Here is a 22,208-nt window from a genome sequence, read left to right on the forward strand (position 1 = left end):
GTGGTGGAGCCAACGGCCCGCCACACCCGTGGCCGTTCTAGCGCCCGCGGTGCTCTCCAGATCTGACCTTTGCCCGTGAGACAGCAGGCCCTTGGCATCAGAGTTGTCGCGTAGGAGATAAAATCGGAGGAGGTGAACGGACCTCTCCAACGCGCCCGTAAGTAAGATGGCGAGAAGGGCAGGAGAGAGTGGGGCCGATCCGTAGCGCAGCGCTCGGCGCGACGTCCTTTGCGTGTCCACAGTGAATGTGCACTCGGAGCGATCGATTGGGCAGGATTCGCGCCTCCATTTTTCTAGGAGAGAGCGGGAGACCGAGAGAGCAGGACTAGCGGGTATGGGGGGACCGGGATGCGTGGAGAGTGGCTGATGCGGTCGGCTGAGGCCTTAGGGGGACTACAGAAGGGACCGGGGCGAGGCGGGACGGGCCGATAGTGAGCGGGGCAGCATGCGCCCTGAGTTGCCAGGCTGGGCCTGCTCTACCCCTCCTCTTCCTCGAAGGCCTCGCTCCCACCCACGCTCCATCCTTAGTTGGTCTCTAGGTCAGGGTGATAGCCGAACGTACGTACAGTGAGGGGTGTCTGTGTTCTTGCCCTGGTCCTCCTTCCAGCTCCGGGTACAACCAGGCCTGGGTCGGGTTCTTCCTGTCCTTGAGGGTGCAAATTGTGGGTAGTAATTAGGCGCGTACCAGCCCAGGGAGCGAATGCTCTATGGGAGCTGAGAAGCAAGGCTCGTTCTCTGTTTTCTTTTTTTAACCTCTTGGTACGCTCCTGGCGTGAGTGGAGAGACACGACGGAGAGGCGGTTAAGTTCTGGGCTCTGGTATGGGTAATCCTAGTGGCCACTTTAACCTTGGACGAGTTACGCAGCCACATTTTACTTGCAGTGTTTCCTAAACTCTTTGAGTCGGTTTCATCATCGATGTTGCGTCCTAGTGTTGTACATGCAAGCATGAGTTTATATGTATTTGCTTCTTCATATACTTAAATACCTTATAAAGTGCTTAGCACGATGTCTGGCAACTTCTTAATAAATGTTGGCTGTTGTAATTAACATCTATCAGTACAGCCCATTAAGAACGCAGGCTCTGGGGTCAAATAGCCTGGGTTAGAATCCAGGCTCTGCCATTTCCAACTGTTTGATCCTGGCTGAGTTAACCTCCCCGGGCATCAGGTTGCCCATCTTTAAAATAGGATTAGATATGGATTGAATGAGGTAATGTGTATTAGTTGTTTACATCATGTGTATTATATACTGTATTGAATGCCTGATGGATCCTTAGCTAATTTATTGTTAAGTTTTTAAGGTAGTGATTAGGAACAACACAGTCAGATCGCCAGCGTTCTAGTCCTGGTTCCTCTGGGCACTAGTGAGACTTTGGGCAAGTTATTTCCCCTGCTCATCTGTAAACAAGGTGACTGGACCTCCTTCATAAGATGTTGTTGAGGGTTAGAGGGAGATGAAACATGGTAAACACCAGTTAATGTTAGCTATCCTTACGATCAGTGGCCTCAGTAATTCTCCAGAGGGCACTGTGTAGTGAGAAAACATTGTTCCACACCCCTTTCCTACAACGTGTCCCACTTCAGAATCACCCCTGTGAAGTAGGGCAGTACCAGGAGGTACTGGTGTTCACTGGTCACTCAGTGCTCTTCGTTCTGTGTTCACTTCTCTCTCCTGTGCTCTCCCTCCCGTTTTCTCTGCCACAACTACCTGTCTGTCTGTGCCTTTTATTCTTTATACCTGTTCCCCAGCTCCTGCAGCCTTCCAGTATCAATACAGACCTACACATACATACAGATACTGATTTTTGATAATCAAGTTATCTAATCATGTCCACCAATTGGAGTTCTTTTTTTTTTGCGTAAACCAGAAACCGTCATCTTTCCTTTATAAGACCGAGGGAGAACTTAGACACTTGTAAATCAATCTAACTGCATAATCCTTGAGATTTTTCCATTTTCTTGACTTTTATCATTTTGGCCGTATTCTGTTTGTCAATATTTTATTAAGGAGTTCATCTTTGAATCTTTCCAAAGCATTCAACTTATTTAGTTTTCATTGCAACAGTAGCTCTTTTGCCCTCATATTTTGACTTACTGTCTAATTAAATTAGATACTTTAACAAGCTCAGTTGCCTTAAGATATGTTTTAAGAATGAACGAAGCTGACATTAGTAAACGTAACAGTTCAGCTGGTGGGAACAGTGGTCTCTAGACATCTGGCAATAGCAGCTGTCTTACCTATTGCAAACATTAGCCAGTGTTTTATTAACAGAAGAAATGGAAGATTCTGGTATAGCAATAAAGAATAAAAATCGCAGGTGGATAGTTTGGCAGAGAAGAACAGCTGATAAAGAGAAGTTCTACTGTTGGCTAGTGTGATTTGAGCCATTTCTCTGTACCTCTATGCTCAATACTCTACAGGCAGTACATTGTTTAACCTTTACTAACTTATTTAACAGCCAAGGAACCTAATCTCAGAGAAATGAGGTTGCTGACCAAATACTGCAGCTAATAGAGCTGAGATTTAAGTCCTGAAAGTCTGACCAGATTCCTGTGTTGCTTCTGTGACTACTGGTGCCTCTGCCCTTTATCATCTACCTGTTTGCTCTTCTTGCAGCTGGCAGGGAAATTACCTTCCTCTTCTTCAGGATGTACAGAACCAAAGTGGGCTTGAAGGACCGCCAGCAGCTCTACAAGCTGATCATTAGCCAGCTGCTCTATGACGGCTACATCAGCATTGCTAACGGCCTCATCAACGAAATCAAGCCTCAGTCTGTCTGTGCACCGTCGGAGCAGCTCCTGCACCTCATCAAACTAGGTAACTGGTCCACACGAATTCATGGATCCCATGACGAGGTTTCAGATGTTTTCACATCAGAATTTTTCAAGATTATTGCCCTTTAGCTTTACTGCCTAATATGTGTCAAGTACAGTGCTACTTACTGAAGGAGTAAGCAAAATCCAGATTATGAAGGTTTCGAGCTGTTCTGGCCTCAGGATCTTTATATGCATTATCTGGAACTTTCTACCATTGTATTACTGATTTTCTTCAAGTCTCAGCTCAAACGTCATCTCAGAGTCCTCCTCATCTCTTCTGAAAATAACCCCAGTATCTTCCCCAGACCTCCTCACTTGCTCTAAAACAACAATCACTTTTCTTTCATAACAGAATCGCTATATGAAATTTTCTTTATCGTTTTGTTTCCCACACAATTCATACCACCCCCAAAACAGACTGCAAGTTTAATGAAGGTTTTGAACTTTGTCTTGTTCAACAGTATATCGTAGTACTTGCCTGGGTCATAGAAAGCATTAAGTAAAATATAGAACTGCCCAAGCATGTTTGTACTCTCCGATTTGGTGATGTAAATTGTAAAAATTTGCTTGAGGAAATAAAATGAATTCCCTTAAAATGCCCAATAATATGGAATTGGTTATAAATGTCCTTGTATCCATAAAATTGGATCCAGTAACATGATACAGATGAATTTTTATGATGCTGGCCAGATGTTCATTCCACATAATTAAATTACCAAGTAAGCCATATAGTGTGGTTTTATTTTTTTTTATTTTTTTTTATTTTTATTTATTTTTATTTTATTACCACCATGTTTAACAGTAATTGTCTCTGGATGATAAAATGCAAAGCTATTTTTATATTTTTCATCTGTATTTCTAATTTTTCCTGTACTAATAAATGTATTGTTTATAAGATATGTCAAGTTATTTTTAAATTTAAAATGTATATTCTTGATAAACTTCAGATTCTTTAAAGCTCAGCATTCTTTCAAATATGTTTCACTAGTGTTAATAATAATAATATATCTGGCTTCACGAGCTTCGGAGCTGCTACTAACAGATCTCAATACTAAAACTAAAATCTGGAATGGGGGAAAATAAACAGTTTAACCACAGAACTGCGTTTTTGAGTTCCTGTCGTTGTGGTTAAAGTAGAAAATTTTGGAGGCCAATATGTGGGAGATGACTTTACTATTAGAGCCTAACCTTCCACAACCCATTCCGCCTTACGGTGTTGTCACTGTGTGCACCCAGGTCAGGATACATAATGTTCTATGGTATAAGTGTCATGTGGCTCCAAGAAGTAGTAAGCTGACATTGACAAACACTTTTCGCAATTTGAATCTAGGACTTTGCGCTGTCCATTTAAAATAGCATTTTTTTTTCATGCCACTAATGTTCATGTCTTTCAGGAATGGAAAATGATGACACAGCAGTTCAGTATGCAATTGGTCGGTCAGACACAGTTGCCCCTGGCACAGGAATTGACCTGGAATTTGATGCAGATGTCCAGACTATGTCCCCAGAGGCTTCTGAGTATGAAACATGCTATGTCACATCCCATAAAGGACCGTGCCGTGTAGCTACCTATAGTAGAGATGGGCAGTTAATAGCCACTGGATCTGCTGACGCGTCCATAAAAATACTTGACACAGAAAGAATGCTGGCCAAAAGCGCCATGCCAATAGAGGTAAAAATCCCCCAGTCATGTACTTACTGTTTGCCTTTTGTTACTCATTCTTGGAGGAATGAGAGAACAGTTTAAACTAGCTTTAAACTTAGCATAGCTGTAGATCGTGTGTTTTGAGTCAGACAGATTTCATACTTTGAGCATCTCTTCTTTTCTTGTTGGCCTAGGTCATGATGAATGAGACTGCACAGCAGAATATGGAAAACCACCCAGTGATTCGAACTCTTTATGACCACGTGGATGAGGTCACATGTCTCGCTTTCCACCCAACAGAACAGATCCTGGCCTCTGGTTCAAGGGATTATACTCTTAAATTATTTGATTATTCCAAACCATCTGCAAAAAGAGCCTTCAAATACATCCAGGTTAGGAATGTTTGGAAAGGAGCTTTATGCATTTTTTTTTTCTTAAATACAATGAGCTATGGTGTATCTCTTCTTAAAAGTAGCGTCAGTGATCATCCTGTAAGACGAGGGGACAGCAGCAAGGACGCCTGCCACCGACAGCCCACAGCCCGGGGGCTGCCATGCACCCACTTCCTTTGGCCACTCAGGACAACTGCTGGTCACAGATACAGTTCAGAACCCATATCCTTCTTTAATGGTGCAGATTCCTGTTTAAAGACAAAACAACCAATTTCCCTAAAGTATAACTTACGGAAATTTTAAAAATTAATCAGTTGAAACTATCAGGTGTTTGCTGGAAAAGTGACATTTGCTGCCCTAATTTGAATATGCAGTTCAGAAAGACTAATGTTCTAGTAGCAGCTTCATTCATTAATTGTATGTGAACGTATTATAGGTTGATGATATATTCCTTTCTGAGTTCAGCCACTGCTTATTTGCAAATAATGAAGCTCAGTTCTGTGGCCTTTGGAATAATCTCACCAGTAAATAGTTTCGGAAACCTTTGTTCAAATGATACTTTCATGTTTTCAGAAAGTCCTTTGTTCCTTCTCTTACCTGTATGATATCTGATCATTGTTCTATGGATTCTTTGCATCACCCAAGTATCTCCCACATTTCCTGTGGGTTTAATTGTTCAGCAGTTGGTCATTTAACATTAATGTCTCTGTCCTAACAGGAGGCTGAAATGTTACGCTCCATCTCTTTCCATCCTTCCGGAGACTTTATACTTGTTGGGACTCAGCATCCTACTCTTCGACTGTATGATATCAACACATTTCAGTGTTTTGTCTCTTGCAATCCTCAAGATCAACACACTGATGCCATATGTTCCGTCAATTACAATCCTAGTGCCAATATGTATGTGACTGGTAGCAAGGATGGCTGCATCAAATTATGGGATGGTGTTTCAAATCGATGCATCACAACTTTTGAGAAAGCACATGACGGTGCTGAAGTTTGTTCTGCCATTTTTTCCAAAAATTCTAAATACATTCTGTCAAGTGGAAAAGACTCTGTAGCTAAGCTTTGGGAGATATCAACAGGGAGAACGCTGGTCAGATACACAGGTGAGTGAGAAATTGATACTACTTAACATTTCTGTAGCAGCTCTCTTTTAGATCCTTGAAATAGATCCACACAATAAATGTATGCAAGTCAAACAAGAGGCAGAGCTGGAAACAGAACCACCATTTCTTAACTTTGCTCTTCTCAATACATTACAGCTGAAACTAGATCTGATTCCGTGCAGGTAACACTTGAGAATCTGGTGGTCTCACAAAAAATGAAAGCAGTCCAGAGAAAAGCCTCAGTAAGTGTACACATTAGGAAAAAAGGGCTAAGAGGGGAGATCTTGGCCCCTCCTAAGAGAGAAGTAGCTCTTAAAAGAGGCCACGAGTGTCCTGAACCTAGATATAAAGTGGGCCGTTCAGACAGAAAAACTAAATTAATCTGATTCTCTAATCCATGTTGGTCTCTAATTCTAACAGTTGTGCCTGTGAGCTCTTTTTATGAGATCTATTTAAATGTATCACTAGTAGTCGGTGTTCAAGTCTAATTTGATAGTATTAAAATTATCTTCTTGAGGGGAGGTGATATATCTCAGTGGCAGAGTGCGTGCTTAGCACGCATGAGTCCGTGGTTCAATCTCCAGTACCTCCACTAAAAAAAAAATATCATCATTCTTCTTTTCCTTTTAGTGGCAAAGGCTGTTTGGTAAGAAACTTCTAGGAAACTTCAGCTAGTTTCCTCTGTTGTGAGATGTTTGTGTCATACACTAAAATCACCATGCCCATGCCCACTCACAAGAAAATAACACTTGTATATTGTAAAGGGCTCTGCTGGGGTGCTAAGAAGAAAATTGCAGAATAAGTGGCATCTGAACCACTAGGGTGCAGCATAACCTACCTAGAGTTATTTCATTTTAGCCAGAGCTTACGTCCTTCCGTCTCTCTGGCTTCTGGTGTAGATGGCACAGCTGGCAGGTCTTGGGAAGAGTCATTTTTGCTTTTTTAAATGGGATATTTTATGGTTAAATGTGACTAATTGGTTTGTTTTGCTGGAGAATTGGGATTTGGTTTTTAAATGAGATTATACTGAATTTATTTGCAAATTCCCTTTTCTTCTAATTCAGTGTGACTCCTTCATATCAGCACATTTAGATCTGCATTTCCAGTTTTAAGCTTTAGTTAGAATTCAGTGAAATCATGAAGGGAAAGGAAAAACTATCAAATAAATGTTAGAAATTTTGATGTTAAAAGTTAATTTAAGGGAGGTGGGGGGTACAGTTTAGTGGTAGAGTGGGTTCAGTCACTAGTACCTCCATTTAAAAAAAATTTAAAACACTATAAACAAAATTAAAATTCTAGATTAGGGAAAACATGCTCATAGCGTATACAGTAAACATATGTCAGACATTGGTCAGTGAACGCAAGAAAACTTCACTATAAACCTAAAATGAAAATGGGAGTATCTTTTTTGCTCATCAGATTTCCAGAATTTAAAAGATTGATATTATCTAGTATTAATAAATATTTCAGGAAATCATATTGTTAGAACTGTCAGTTGTTAAAATATTTCTGAAGGGCAGTTTCATGTCATAGATCAAAATTTTACACATACATATTTTTGACCTACTGTATCCACTCTTAGGAATTCAACCTTCAAAAGATTCTTGGGCAAACATGTACATACACACACAAAAAGGTATCCATCCCAACATTAACTGGAGTAGAGACAAATGTCCACCAAAAAGCACTAAGTTTTTATGTGTCCTTTCACAGCATGCAGCCTTTAAAAATATGAATTCATAGTAATATTTGTCAAACACACACACTGCAGAACTGGATGGGCATTACACCACATTTTCATCCCCACACCATCTTCTAGGCAGGTGATGTAATTATGCTTACAAAACAGAGGAGAAAATTAACACCTAGGGATGTTAAGTAATTTGTTCAAGGTCGCATCACTTAGTACCAAGTCCAAATCTGGCACCAAAGTTTGTATCTTTATCCATTAAACTATACTCCCTCTTTATAGATTTCCACAACATACTGTTGAATGAAAAGTATATGATGTATGCTCTGATGTATAGGATTTGCAACTGAACGTACAACAACACATGGAGATACTTGGAAAAGATAATCATCAAAATGTTGACTCTGGGTGTAAAATTATCAGGCAGGTTTTTTAGTACTTTATATAATACCTTGAACACGAAATATGTATTTTGTATTCATGGTCATAAAAAAGTATAACACTTTCTAGGAATTTAATCCTAAGAAATACTGTACAAGGAATGTTCATTACGGTGTTACAATTTGATACCAGCTCAGTGTGTAGCAGGAAAGAATTACCAGTGGTGCTTCCAAATAGTGGGATACTTTGCAGCCAATAAAAACAGGGAAGAATATACCCAACATGAAGTTGGTTTAAACTATGATAGAGCAGACAGAGTGTGGCAACCTTTTTTAAAGGTGTTTTTATGCCTAGAAATACATCAGAACATTAACAGAGTTGCATTAGGTAATGGGCTCAGAAGTGATTTTCCTTTTCATACTCTATAGTTTCCAAAATTGCACAATAAGTGTATTACTTCAACAATTGGAAAGTACAGTTTTATCATCAACAGACTAATAACAAAAGTAGAGCAGTGTGGGGAGTCTAAGGTGCAGACTCGGACTTGGAGAGCCGGCCCTGACGCCCAGGCCCTTCCCTCTCGGTCTCCGTGCAGGCGCTGGCTTGAGCGGGCGGCAGGTGCACCGGACGCAGGCTGTCTTCAACCACACGGAGGACTACGTGCTGCTGCCCGACGAGAGGACCATCAGTCTGTGCTGCTGGGACTCGCGGACGGCCGAGCGCCGGAACCTGCTCTCCCTGGGCCACAACAACATCGTGCGCTGCATCGTGCACTCGCCCACCAACCCCGGGTTCATGACGTGCAGCGACGACTTCAGAGCACGGTTTTGGTACCGGAGGTCAACCACGGACTAGAACTGCTTGCCGTGAACAGGGTTCTTTTCTCGAGGACCCTGCCCCTCCTTCCCCTCGGGCCCCGTCCCCAGCCTCGGTAGTAAGTCATAGTACCATCTCGGGCAGTTGTGCGGCCACCTCTGCATCCTTCTCGGATTTGTGCAAAAGAACCTTTTTTTACCTTGATGGGGAATCATGGTGGAAAAAGTTGGAAACGCAGATCTGTGCAGTTGTTCTGCATTCACTGATTATTACAGTGTGATTTTCATCGGTTTTGTAAATACAGGACTTGCTATTTCTCTTGAATCTCTTGATCATTTGAAGAGGGATAGGGTATTAAAGTGCTTTCTAGATCTCAAGTGGATCTGTCCCGAGGAATTTTTGTTTGGATATTTTGTCCGCTTTTGTGCCCGTTCTGCATCCTGCTTGTGTATTTCTTTTCAAAACACATTTTGCAGATAAGTAGGCATATGGCTCTGGGAGTCAGGAGTTGTATGCTATATTAAAACCATTTTAGAAAACCTATCAGTTCTATCCTCAAATGACATCATTCTGATAATAAAGCTCAGATCTGCAACCTTAGTGTTAATACGTTTTTCACTTTAGTAAAATTAAGGGCTGGGTTTTCCTGAAGATTTTTAGGAGATACGGCTCATCACACCTCCCACGTTTTCCTTTCAGGACCTAAAATGCCTGTCTTCAGCAAGTGCATTTCTGACGAGATTATTACCATTTGATGGGAAGCATATTGAACATATGTCCAGTCTCATCAAAATTAGGTGATGGAGCTACTGCTCTGAGGTATTGCTCATCTTCACAAATGACTACTATTGACTGACTTTGTTCTTATATAATTTTAAATCTTATTTTTCAGTTCCCTTCAGCACAAACTGTAACTTCTCATCATGGAGGCATACAGCGTCTGGATTCTTAGAATATTTTTGCAATTAACCAACTGATACAAGTTTTCTTATTCTTGAAACTTTTTCATCAGCGACAGTGTTTCTCTGGATCTGACTCTGGCTAGGTCAGAGGCCCCTGAACCTCCCTTACAGAGATAAACTTTGGTTTATCTTTATTCCCAAATAGAACTACCTCAATCCGGGTAGGAGTACCTAGAAATATAATCTGGGATCATTTGATAAAAATATTAAATACGTTAAAATAATTGTTTTATGTTATAGGACTTTTATAGTCTTCTAAAGTTTATTGCATGAAAGTTCTGCATTAGGTAATCACCCTCAAAGATCATTTTAACTCTTTGGTCTATGGAGCCCTTTTAAGCATTCTTAACATATTAAGTCACAGGGTTTTAGTTCATATTTCCAAAGAGCCTAATTTTTTGGTCCATAGTGAGTTTAAATTTACTTTGTGTTCTGATGCACCAGTATTTGAACTTGGCTGTCTGCAGATGCTACTTTTCCAAGACTAAAAGGAACCTGCTAAGTAGGAACAAGGATAATCTACCCCCAAAACTACCAACCAAAACTGCCCACTTTTTCTGACTTTTGCTTTCAGCCTGTGAAACTGTAAGGCAGAGAGTTACTTTTTCTGCATTCTTCTCTCTGACATGTGCACTGGAATGACCGCACTGCACTCCTGACACAAGTTCCGTTGGACCTTTTTAACTGTTCATGAATTAAAATGATAATGCTACTTTTTCCAGTTTTGGAGTAGTCTCAGCAATGGATCTATAGTTTCAGGACTACTGTTCACAAGATCAAGATGCTTTTATGTGTTTCCAAAATAGATCTTTAAAAAAATTTTTTTCTTTTAAAAATCACATTAATGTTTCAAACTGGTGTAAATGCCAGGGATATCACGTGGACTTGATGTCTGTGCATCACTGATTATACTACATAACACCCTGACGTTCAGATGGTGAATGGTCTGCAGTCAGGATAAGAGCTTATAACTTCTGTGTTATTTTTTAAAGATACATGATTTCTCAAATAAACTTTTTGTATATAATGATCATTTAAAGCTAGTTCCTTTTTTTTTTTTTTTTTTTTTTTGCATCTTGCCTTGAATGTTCCTGTTTTTGAACATAAGCTCTCAAATAGCAATTACTACTTCGGGCTGGTACTTTTTATACTGTTTCTTTAGTGCTTTGTTCTGAAGCCAGATTTTTGTATCTTGATCACCTTTAGCTGTGTATCTTTGCTCTTCTCCTCTATGAATTTAAAGTTTTGAGTAAAATTCCGTTTCTTCAGATCATTCAGAGAAATCTACCTTTTGCCTTAAACTTTGGTTTCCCATAGGAAAGGCAGTAACAGAGGAGTCTAGTCTCAGCTGTTACTGACTTGGTAGGTAGTAAGACACGTCTTTTCCGGGCTGCAGCTTCCTTTTCTGATTAAAGGGCTTAGTCAAAATCATCCCCAACATACACTTGAATCAGTGGTGCTCTTTTTTTTTTTAAAAAAAAAAACGTGATATGAACAGATTTGGGGAAGAGGGGTAAGACATTTACTTTTGGGGGCGGGGGGATTTCTGCTTCTGAAAGGCCAGATACTCTGAGAATCCTCTCAGTACAAACCCAGATAGAATCTTTTTAATCACTAGATAGCTGAGCTAGCAAGAACGTGAGGGAATTCCTGAGGCAAAGACAACCACAAAGCACAAGTCAGGAGGATGAACAGTGACAGAGGACCAGTTGTTCCAAGGACCTTTGCAATCCCTTGTAGCTTCATGGTTTCTGAGCTCTGAGTCTTCACTGGGTGGGACCTTTGATCAAGACCCAGAGAGAAAACCCAGAATGCAAAAAGATGCCCCGTTCAGCAAAAGGGTGAACCTGACAACAACCCCACCCTGGCTCCTGCCTGGCAGCTCTGGCTGAGGTTTGCGGGGACAGGTCTGAGGTGCTGGCGCAGGGGAGGGCTTCTCCAAGAATCCCACCCACAAGCTGGTGGTTCCCCGAGCAAGCCTGAGCCAATTCGCACTACCTTTGTGGTTTGGAGGAAAGTAAGCAGAGAATTTAAAGCAACTCCTGTTGGTAGTGGCCACAAGTGCCAGACAGGAGCCAGCACCAATTCTCTACAGGAAGAACACGCCTCAGCACCAGACCTCAGTTGTTAGCTCCTAGGGAAAACACTAAGAACCACGTGTTCACAAGGGAGTGTACAGAACAGCCCCCATGATGAGAAACAAGAGTCAGGCTCAGCGGGATTATCAGATGCACAATATGTATATAGGATATGTTTGAAAAGCTAAATCAGTAGCTAAAATGGGACCAAGGATCAAGACTTCAGAAGTAACAAAGCAGGTATGAGCGACAACAAAGGTTTAGAAAACAGTCCACATTTCTGTAGCTTTCCGTACCTCTTGCTTTTGCCCTTTTTCTGGAGGTTTTATCTCTGCCTTCCTACAACTTTGGTGGGTGTTTTCATCTATGAAGCCCCTTTCCCAGTCATTTCCTGGACAATTGACCCTTCCCTTCCTGGCTGCTCACCCCACAACGACTACTGGCCGGTGGCATCATTTTATGCCCGGTTTTTCTTATTCTCCCTGTTAACGTTCAGCTGTTCCCTCCAGCTTTGTGGCCCCTCTCCACCGTCACGTTTGTGTCTTTTTTTTTTTTTTTCCCGTCTTGTTCTGAATCTTTTTCCCTCTCAACCTCGGGATCAAAATCCAGGCTATTAAGCTGAGTTGTCACTGATGATCATAGAAGCTGCAGAATCCCTGTCCTTCCTGTATCATTCCTGCATCGGGGTATTTGGATGAATTTGTTGGCAATCTATGAAATTCTGTTGTGACCAAAGGAGCTATTTTTGAGTTATCTTCATGAGGTTAAAATCTGCCAGATAGTCAGATGATCTTAAAGCAGCGCAGTCAGAAGTTTCCTGCCAGGCTCTTACTGCTGGGACATTCTGAGTCTGTTGTTCCGCTGTGTTCTAGTAAGTCAGGTACTGAGTACCCAGGGTTTGAATTCCACCACTTAAGGAACTGGACGGCTGAAAATCCACATGAAAACAGTGTAATACTAAAGCACGCCAAAAATGGTTTGGTATACAAAAGCAATCTGCCTTCAGATACGGAAGTGATCAGATAAGATCCACTAGGTTCTGAAAGGAAAATTAATCCAAAGTACTGTTCTGAGTGGCACATTTTTCAAGAGAAGGGTGTGAAATTACGTTAGTAGAGGCTCCCTAACTTGGTTCTCTTGAATTCTAGCTGTTTCAACTTTTCCCCTGCGGGATATTGCGAAAACTACCCAATTTCCTAGAATAATCAACTTGCGATATTTGCGTATGGAAAAGACTCACTTGCCTTAAGAAGTAAATATAAATGAATTGCAGCAAAATGTCTACACCCTTTCATTCAGATAAAATCATAGCAGGATTAGATAGATGAGAAGTCAAGCCCCTTATTCACAAAATACTATAGTAAATATGTAGGGGTGAGTATATCATTTTAGGGCCAAATCCTATAACTTTTGTGTCTTGTGTTTTGGTTTTGGTTGTTTTCCTTTAAAAAAAAAAACATGCAAATTACAGCGTTCTAATCTGTATTGGGACCTTCAAGGTCAGCCCTTCCGGAGTGGTCTGGAGTTTGCCAAGGCAATGGGAAATGTCAAACTTGAGTTGGTGGGAGATTTCTCTGTTCTCTTTTCCAAGAGATTTGGGTTCAGATTCGCTCTCTGTTCAGCACTGTGTGATCTTGAGCAAGTTTGTCCATCCTTTCTTTTTACTTTTTTTAAGTGTACACAAAAGTCCATGATACAGTAGAAACCATGGTTGCTGGGGGCTGGGGGAGAGGGGAGCAAGGAGTGATGGCTGATGGGCACACTGGGGTGATGAAAACGTTCTGGAATTAGTGATGATGGTTGAACAGCTCTGAATATACTAAAAAACACTGAATTGTACTCTTTAAAAGGCTGAGTTTTGTGGTATGTGAATTATATCTTAAAGCTGTTTTTTTTTAAAATCCAATATCAACAGTACAATACCATGAATCCCTGTGGACCCTTTACTCAGACTCTTCAATTTCCAACTCACACCCAATATTGATCTATCTATACTTCTATCTGCTACCCCCTTTCTTGAGTTATTTTGAAGTGAATCTCAAATTTTATCTGTAAGTATTTCAGTATCTATCTCTCAGAGGTAAGGACTTTTTAAAACACAACCATAACATCATTACACCTCAATATAATGGAATCTATGGATGCATGGAATTTAGGTTTAATAGATTCCTACTCTGGAAACATAAGCCTCAGCCTTAGCTCCACAGTACTTGCATCTTCCTCTTCTGAGATGCTCCATGGCTCTTGGCCACCAGCACAGAGGAGCTGGTGGAGCCAGAAGAAAGCAGGAGAGGAGAGCTGCACCCAAGAGAAACGTCCAGGTCCACATTTAACAACAGGGAAGTCACCTGCTATTTTGCAGTGGCCTTTGCCTCGCAGATGTCGCTGGTTGTACGCACTGCAGGAATATCACCTTAACAATTGGTCTCATCTGTAAAGGCTAACAGGATAAAATACCTCCGCTAGTCCAGGCTCTGTACTGGCCTGCCTCTGCTTCTCATACTTTGCCTTCCTCCTGAAGCTTTCCCTAAATTATTCCCCCTCCCCCATCTCCATCCTCCTCTTTCTGGATCTCCAGTTTGAACTCATCAGTAAGTTGGTTTATGTTCACTCTGTGGGGTCGCTGTTCCCTCCCTATTATCTGTTCCCATCTGCAACACATCCATGACTTGGCCCTAGGGAAGTTAACTTCTAACAATGATGACAATTTAAAAATGGATGGTCTCGGCCAGAAATAAGTTATTTCCAATCCGTAAATCCTTCCTGGTTCTCAGATGCAGGGGCTACACGCAGGACAACCAGCAGACAAGGCAGTAAGTGTTGTAATTACAGGAAGGGTGCAATGAAAGAGAGAGCTCCTTGGAGATGGAACTTGAGTCTGGCTAGGGAGGTATGGGTACCAGTTTGTTTACATGAGATAGAAATACGAACCTCCTGGAGATTGTCATACTAAGTGAAGTCAGCCAGAAAGAGAAAGAAAAATACCATATGACATGACTTATATGTGGAACCTTAAAAAAAGAAGAACTTATTTACAAAACAGAGATAGATTCACATAGAAAACAAACTTACGGTTACCGGGGAAAATGGGATGGGAAGAAACAAATTGGGAGTTCAGGATTTGCAGATACTAACTACTATATACAAAAGAGATCACAAGGTCCTACTGTATAGCACAAGGAACTATATTTAATACCTTGTAATGGGCTATAATGAGAAAGAATATGAAAAGGAATATATATATATGTATAAATGAATCACTGTGCTGTACACCAGAATTTAACACAACATTGTAAACTGACTCTACTTCAATTAAAAAAAAAAAGCGAATGTAACCTAGGTCCTTCCTGGATGTTCAATCGGAATTTAGGGAAAGCGGAAAGACTTAACAAGTCACACTGAACTGCATGAGCTAGTGTTGTGGTTTCAAGTACAGACAGTGGGGTGGTAAGATTTGAGAGTTAATCTAATTGTATCGATAAGTGCTCAGCAGAGGCCTGGTGCAGTCAGCACAGATAAAATGTTCATTGTTAAGCGCTTTGAGCAAAAACCAGGGGGTGGGATGGGGGTTAGAGCAGAGGGAAGTGTGCACCAGATGCAGAAAGATGTGGTGGGGCAAGGTCCCTTAGGAGCCCTCTTGACCTGTTCTCTCTGGCTGTTGCAGGGCAAGTCTCGGGGTGCAGGAAGGAAGAAGCGATGACCGCTTTCGGAAGTTTGGTCTGACAGCCTCTAATCAGGGACATGAGCTTGGTCTGTCCAGTGGGAGTTGTTCCAAGACGTTTAAGGGATGAGAATGCTGTGCATTCATACACTTGGCTTTTCAAAGTAGGAACTTCACCCCGTAAAGCAGAAGAGTTTTTTTTTCCTTCTTCTTTTGCGGTTTCTCATAGCAAAGTGTGACTATTTCTACTTCTAGACAAAGTGAGACACCAGGCATTGAGGAGTGAGTGTGGCCTGAATTTCTGGTCTCCCCTCCTTCACCTCTTTTCTTTTACTCTCGTTCTTTCTAGAAAGTTTGCCTGCCGGGAGAATCATTTTGAGAATTTCCTGTGCTGTCAGACAGCTCCATAGAATTCGGTTTCTGGAGAACCAGCCAGAGGCATGCAGTGACATTGCGTAATCGCCTCTGAAGCCGAGATATCAGCCCTGGAGCTCAAAGGAGCCGTCTCACACCAGCAGCATGAAAGGAGCAAGCGTCCCGGATGGTGCACCCAAGGTGAGTGAAGGGACTGTCTGCACGGGCGGGACACAGAACCATCTGTTTAACTGTTTGGTTAAGGAGAGTGACCAATTTCAGTGCTGAGTTTCTGATGAAGTCAAAGATGAATACTAGTAACATGTCAGTTTGAGAGGGGAAAGTTTCATGTGAGTTTCAGTGCAGAAAATACAGGTGCTATAAAGCTCCTTGCCAGTTTGACTCGGAGATGGTTGTAATGACTTTCTAACGAAAACCAGCCGCGTGGTTGATAACACAGCCCATCCCATTGTGTCTGTTCACCTTCTAACAAACTTCTGAGCAAGACAGGAGTCTCTGCCCAGCCCTGAGTCCACAGTGAGCCTTCACATTAAGCTCTGTATTGATATTCGAGTGGACTTCCAAGTCTATGACATGAATCAAAAAGGATTTGCTATTTAAGTGGAAATGGCTGCTAAAAAAAATTACTCAGACCCAAGGAAAGTGAAGGTCAGGGTTATCTTGCTACACCTTTTTAAAATTTTAAGCAGAACAGGAAAAAGAAATGAAACAATTATGAAATGAGGAGCTTGCTCATATGAGTTAAATATGTTATTAATAATAATAATAATAATAAATAATAATAGTTGTCACTAGTGGAATTTATGGCTGAATAACCCACAACAGCCTCTATTATGTAGATTCTGTGTAAATATCTTAGCTACCCTAGAATTTTGTACCCATGTATTTTCTTTGAAATTTTTAAGCCATTGGAAAATGGGAAAAAAAGTAATTCAGTAAAACCTGTGCTTATCCTTTACCTAGATTCACCAGTTCCTGGCACTTTGTCACATTTATGTGCGTCTATTTGTATATATTTAGACACAGGCTACATTCACATTTTCCAAAACTCCAAAGATATATGAAAGCTTTTTTGGCTGTTATTATTTCTTTGTGTGTGTGTGTGTGTGTGTTTATTTTTTCCAACCCAGGACTGATTCTAGGATCACAGATTCTGTTTGTTAGGTCTCTGTTGTCCTGAATCTAGAACAATCCACTACTTTTTATTTATTTCATTACACTGACATTTTCTATGAATATTCAGATTTTTTATAATTTAGACTCTTTTTATTTATGTGCCACTTATTCTGCCTAATTTCTATAGCACTTTACAATGTGTAATTAACATGTATATATGTATATAACATATATTTGGTATTCCCAGCATCCCCATGAAATTCTATTATCAGTATTACACAGGTAGTAATGGCTGACACTTTCCAACTGTCCATCCGCCAGGCCCGGGGCTGGGTGCTCTACTTGCTTTGCCTCCTGTCATCCTCACAACATCTCCACGAGGTAGATGTGTTACTCTCGTCCCCATTTTACAGATGAGGAAAGTAGGCTGCATTGACTTGCCAAGGTCGTTCGCTAGTAAGTGGAACTCCAGGAGTCAGACCCAGGCCGACTGGCCCGGAGCCCCAGCTCTTAACCAGCTCGCTTCACTGTATTCTGATCCTTGGGCCAGAGGTCAGCACTCTTTTCATAAAAAGCCAAATAGTATTTTACGCTTTGTGGGCCACCTATGATCCCTGGTGCATATTCTTTTTTTTTTTTTTTTAACAACTCTTTAAAAATATAAAATCATTCTTAACTCTTGGGTTGGTCGTGTGGAAGACATCCCAGCTCACACAGATGACCCCACCCAGGAAGGGCAGTACCAGAGCAAGAACCCAGGTCTTCCAAGCCCAGGCCAGGGGCAGCCCCCGTGCACGATTTCTTGAGCATCCCTACAGAGTTGCCAAGGCACATATAGAATAATACACTTTTTCAAAGATTTTACAAGAACAGTAGCTGTAATTGAACAACTGTTGAGACCCTTGTCTTTCACAATGAACAGTACATATTCGAGTTCTATCTCTTTTAGCACCATTGATCTACTCTGTTATTGTTAATGCCTACATTGTTGTGTAAGTGATTTTTATTAAATGGTAACACCATGCTTGAAGGGGTCAGACCACGTGGGTGGTTCTCAGCGATGTTGCATTTGCCTTTAAAGCAATGCTGACTTTCACTCAGGGGCACCCAGACACCTCTTGTGCCCTGAAGTCAGCCTGTGTGCGTCGGGTGGTGCACAGCCACCACCCTCTCAAGCTGTTCCTGGGTGTTGCTGCCCGACAACCAAAGGATTCTTTGTCAGTAGAATTTCAGCTTTGTGCACAGCAGATTTTGCGTAATTGTCTGACTTTTATTAGGTTTTCCCTAACTGTCTTATACACAAAGAAAAAACTGAAAAATAAACATGATAATATTAGCTTTAGGAAATGCTGGCCTCAAACGGTGCAGTTGCATCTCGTTTGCTGGCTCATTGGACTGTAGCTCACTGACTCCATATTCAACTCCATTCAAGAAATGCCAGAAAATTAGATCTAAAATACACGGTGGTTTTAATATAGGTAAGTCCTTGCTTTGGATTTTTGGCAGTTTCAAAAGTGCCTTATTTATGAGAAAGAGTTAGCCTGTGCTTTAGTGATTCAGTCCCATTGGTTGCAAATTGTGTTTACTTCTGAGTGTGTGTGTGTGTGTATACGGGTCCACACCATCAGAGAGGACACTAAAAACAGCATCTTTGTCACAGACGTTTTTTCTCCCTGCGGTAAATGTCCTGGGATCGAAAGAGGAATCCTGGGTCAAATGAAGCATGGTGTTTGCCTTCCACCACTCTCCGAGAATTTCTGAAATTTGAAAACCTATTTGCCATAGTATTTTCTGCGTGATCTATACTTTCTCTCTTTTATAAACAGGGCTGCAGGCTGTGTGCTCACTGGGCATTCTGAAGGGAGATTCCAAACAAGTGTCTTCACCATGTTACTGAAGGTTAGATGGTCCAGAGAACTAACCGAGATCATATTTATGTTTTAAGAACATTTGAACATTCTGAAATGTTCTTAACATTTCAGATTCAGCTTCAATTAAAAAGCAAATATCCTCTGTGGGGAGGGTGTAGCTCAGTGGTAAAGAGCGTGCTTAGCATATATAAGGTCCTGGGTTCAATCCCCAGTACATCCACCTGAGGAAAAAAAAAAGCAAATATTGTTTGGTCTGCTTTCAACTCAACTCTGAGTGGAATGTTTCTAGATTCACTCAAGAGAGGATCTAGGTGAAGACAGAATTAAAAAAAAAAAAAAAGCAAAAACCAAAATAAAACACCACCGCTTCCAGGGTTGGTTTAGACACTGACTGGCTGCAGGAGCATCAGATGTGTCTGTCACTTACAGAGACTCACCTACAGGAACACTCGGCGAGGCTTTGTTTCTGAGTGGGGAGCAATTTCAAGCTCTCATTGTACCTTTAGAAGTTCTGATGTGGCAGGCAAGACACTTTAAACTCAGTCTTTGTCGAAGAAAGTGTCATGTGCAGAGAAGTCACCATGGTCCGCACCTGATCTCATTCCCATGGGCTCCCTACCTCAGATCCTCCCCTTTGTCCCCGACAGTTCCCGGCCTTGGAGTGCTCCTGGCTCCCTGTGGCTCGGTCACTGGGTCCTCCTCCCCAGCATCTCTCCCACTCCGCGGCCTCTCGGACCACCCTGTCTAAATCGCCCCCCTTTCCACACCCACCCCATCATTCTCATCCTCCATCTCATCCTCACTTATCAGGACTGGAAACTGTCTTTCTTCGTTTCCTTCTCTGGAAAGTCAGCTCCCTGCTCCATGAGGGACGGACCTGGGGTTTCTTATCCAGGGCTGCATCTCTAGTGCCTGCAGCAGAGTCTGCACATAGTAGGAGTTCAATCAGCACTTCGCTGGTGTGTGTGAGTGAATGGGAGATTACCGGAGTGCAGACAGAGCTCTTGCAACACAGTCTGAGGTCAGGAATGGTACTTCCTGGTTGTCAGATGTCTGGGAACAAAGGTCGCATCTGACTCTCAGCACTTCTAACCTGTACCTGGCCCCAGCTTGACCCAACACTCAGCCTAGACACTTGAGAATTGCACCCTTCCTTCTCCTGTGCTCAGATGTTGCCTTAGACCTGAGCCTTTGCAATTGAAATCAGGGCCACGAGGACCTGTGGTCTCCCTCTGACCTTGTCAGGCAGGTTCATCCCTTCAACCACCTCACAAGGCAAAACAGGCAGACACAGCTCCTTGCTCAGAAACGCAACTCCCTCTCCACCGTCTAGCCTTTCACCCAACACATCGTTATGGGGCCCTGGGAGCTTGGGGGATTAACACAGAGCCGATATTCCAGCGGGGTCAGAAAGTCAGTCCATGAGTAAGTGGACTCCATGATTTCAGAGGCTGATAACTGCCGTGGAGAAAACTGAACAGGGTACCAGAAAGAGGTAATGGAGAGAAAGGGCCTCTCTGGAAACCGGATGGTGGGAACAGCAGATGCAAAGGCAGGAATGAATTCAGCGGAGCAGAGACTGTGAAAAGCCCAGTGGGACGGAAGCAGAGCTAACAGGGAGAGAAAGTCGTTGGAAGGGAGATCTGAGGGGCGAGCAGGGTCTGGTTCACTTTGTGCCTCGCCGGCTGCAAGCACGTCAAAGCGCATTCTAACTGCAGAGGAAGCCACAGCCTATTGGTCGCAGGAGATCAGACGCGGTCTGATGTACATTTCTAGGAGCTCACTTGGGCTGCTGTGCAGCACAGGGACAGTCAGTAGGAAAGAGCAGCAGCAGGGAGGTGGGTCGGGGGCAGAGCAGGCGGCTGCGTTTTCCGTTTGGATGGTACTGCGCTGCTCTAAGTGAACAGGGAGAAAAATCGCTTGCTCTGCCTCTTGAAAAGAATAAAACGTTTAGTATTTGAGACTGTCAGGAGACCTGAGCAAAAAGAATAAATAAAGGTGTAAATAGCTTTTAATGAACCACCTGTGCTATGTACTTAAAAAAAAAACTATTTTCCACCAACTTTATTTCCATTTTCTGTTGAGATAATCTACTTTTCATCCATTCTGTGAATATTGAGCCAGGCAGTGCCCTAAATGTCACAGAGGATGAAAGTGCCTAGTCCTCTTTTTCAATATTTAATAAATTGTCATTAGCATTAAAAATTCATTACGGGTGGGGGGAGGAGCTAGCTCAGGGGTAGAGCACATGCCTAGCATGCACGAGGTCCTGGGTTCAGTCCCCGGCACCTCCATTAAAAACAAACAAACAAACAAGCAAACAAACCTAATCATGTATCCTCCACCAAAATAAAAGAAAAGAAAAAAGAAAAAATTTTAAAGACCCACTACATTGTATTAGTCTTTCCCGTTTGATAACCTTTATTCTCTTAAACATAGTATTTGCCATAGAGCTCACTTGAAAAAAAAAAAAAAACAGCAAAGCAGAACACCATGACTTACCCCAAAAGTTAAAAAAGTCCGCTACAAGACAATTCAAAGGAAAGTGGCCTGCATGATAATGGAATGGGGAAGCAGCTATAGAAACGTGGTGTGGTCGTTTTGGAACTGTGATGACTAAGGCAGGAAATGACAAGAGCCTGGAGGGGAAATAACTTCAAAGGAGGAAGGTGGGAGGCTGGCTTAAAAAATATATATATATATGCGCTATAAGGGATATTTGAATACTCCAACATGAGTTGCAAAAAGGGGAAGTAAATATTTTAGGAACCATTTCCAAATGTATTGCTCATAATCTGTTTGTTTATTGGAATGGAGGAGGATGCGTGTGTACACAGCGAGAACAGAGCTAGTACCCGGAATGCAGGGTGCTCCTGTGCCTGGGGCGGCATCTCCCTGCTCTCTGCGCGGAGCTTTGCTGGCTTTTAAAACTCCTCTAGGAAATGTTATTCACGGGCAAGTCTGGGCAGCCCACTCACTCCGGACAGCATTTCTCCATGAGTTTCTAAATGAGTGAATCTGTTGTTCTTTTTCTTTAAACTCTCGCTTCTCCTTAGCTCAAGAGCAGGTTTTGCTTGTTACACATTTGTCACAGGCAGCCTGTCATTTGGGGGTGGGGGGACAGGGTGGAGAACTGGGGTAAGAAAACAGTAGGGTGCCTCTTCCTTGGAGATGTTTGCCATCTGGTTAACAACAAGTAAAAAGCGCTTGTGGAATGTTCGACTTGGTTCAGAATTTAAACTGGCAGGAGGTTGAAAGAGTCAGTTACCAACAACAAGAACTTCAAGTTGCTTC

General features: G+C 42.1%; 2 protein-coding genes across 3 annotated transcripts in view; both read left to right on the forward strand.

Moving 5' to 3' along the window:
• Positions 1-4: 4 nt before the first annotated feature.
• Positions 5-9,228, forward strand: CSTF1 (cleavage stimulation factor subunit 1). 2 transcript variants are annotated; one of them, XM_015247753.3, is made up of 6 exons: positions 5-157; positions 2,619-2,819; positions 4,213-4,490; positions 4,658-4,855; positions 5,574-5,964; positions 8,631-9,228. In XM_015247753.3, the coding sequence occupies exons 2-6, from the start codon at positions 2,651-2,653 to the stop codon at positions 8,888-8,890; spliced, it is 1,296 nt and encodes a 431-aa protein (XP_015103239.1). In that variant the 5' UTR covers positions 5-157; positions 2,619-2,650; the 3' UTR covers positions 8,891-9,228. The 2 variants fall into 2 exon arrangements, with proteins under 2 accessions (XP_015103239.1, XP_006214042.1); XM_006213980.4 differs by lacking the exon at positions 5-157 and adding an exon at positions 192-332.
• A 250-nt stretch (positions 9,229-9,478) lies between these two features.
• Positions 9,479-22,208, forward strand: part of CASS4 (Cas scaffold protein family member 4) — a 40,987-nt gene continuing 28,257 nt past the window's right edge. The window contains exons 1-2 of the mRNA XM_031687679.2: positions 9,479-9,670; positions 15,902-16,107. Of these exons, the coding sequence (XP_031543539.2) occupies positions 16,072-16,107 (36 nt within the window). The 5' untranslated portion in view covers positions 9,479-9,670; positions 15,902-16,071. The remainder of the gene's footprint in view (positions 9,671-15,901; positions 16,108-22,208) is intronic.

This window comes from Vicugna pacos, chromosome 19 (genome assembly GCF_048564905.1).
Source record: "Vicugna pacos chromosome 19, VicPac4, whole genome shotgun sequence".
Classification (NCBI taxonomy): domain Eukaryota; kingdom Metazoa; phylum Chordata; class Mammalia; order Artiodactyla; family Camelidae; genus Vicugna; species Vicugna pacos.

Bases quoted from the DNA above. Each gene is read 5' to 3' on its own strand.
- CSTF1 (XM_015247753.3), top strand. From the start codon at position 2,651: ATGTACAGAACCAAAGTGGGCTTGAAGGACCGCCAGCAGCTCTACAAG. The intron at 2,820-4,212 runs GTAACTGGTCCA...CATGTCTTTCAG, and splicing joins CCTGCACCTCATCAAACTAG to GAATGGAAAATGATGACACA. The intron at 4,856-5,573 runs GTTAGGAATGTT...CTGTCCTAACAG, and splicing joins GAGCCTTCAAATACATCCAG to GAGGCTGAAATGTTACGCTC.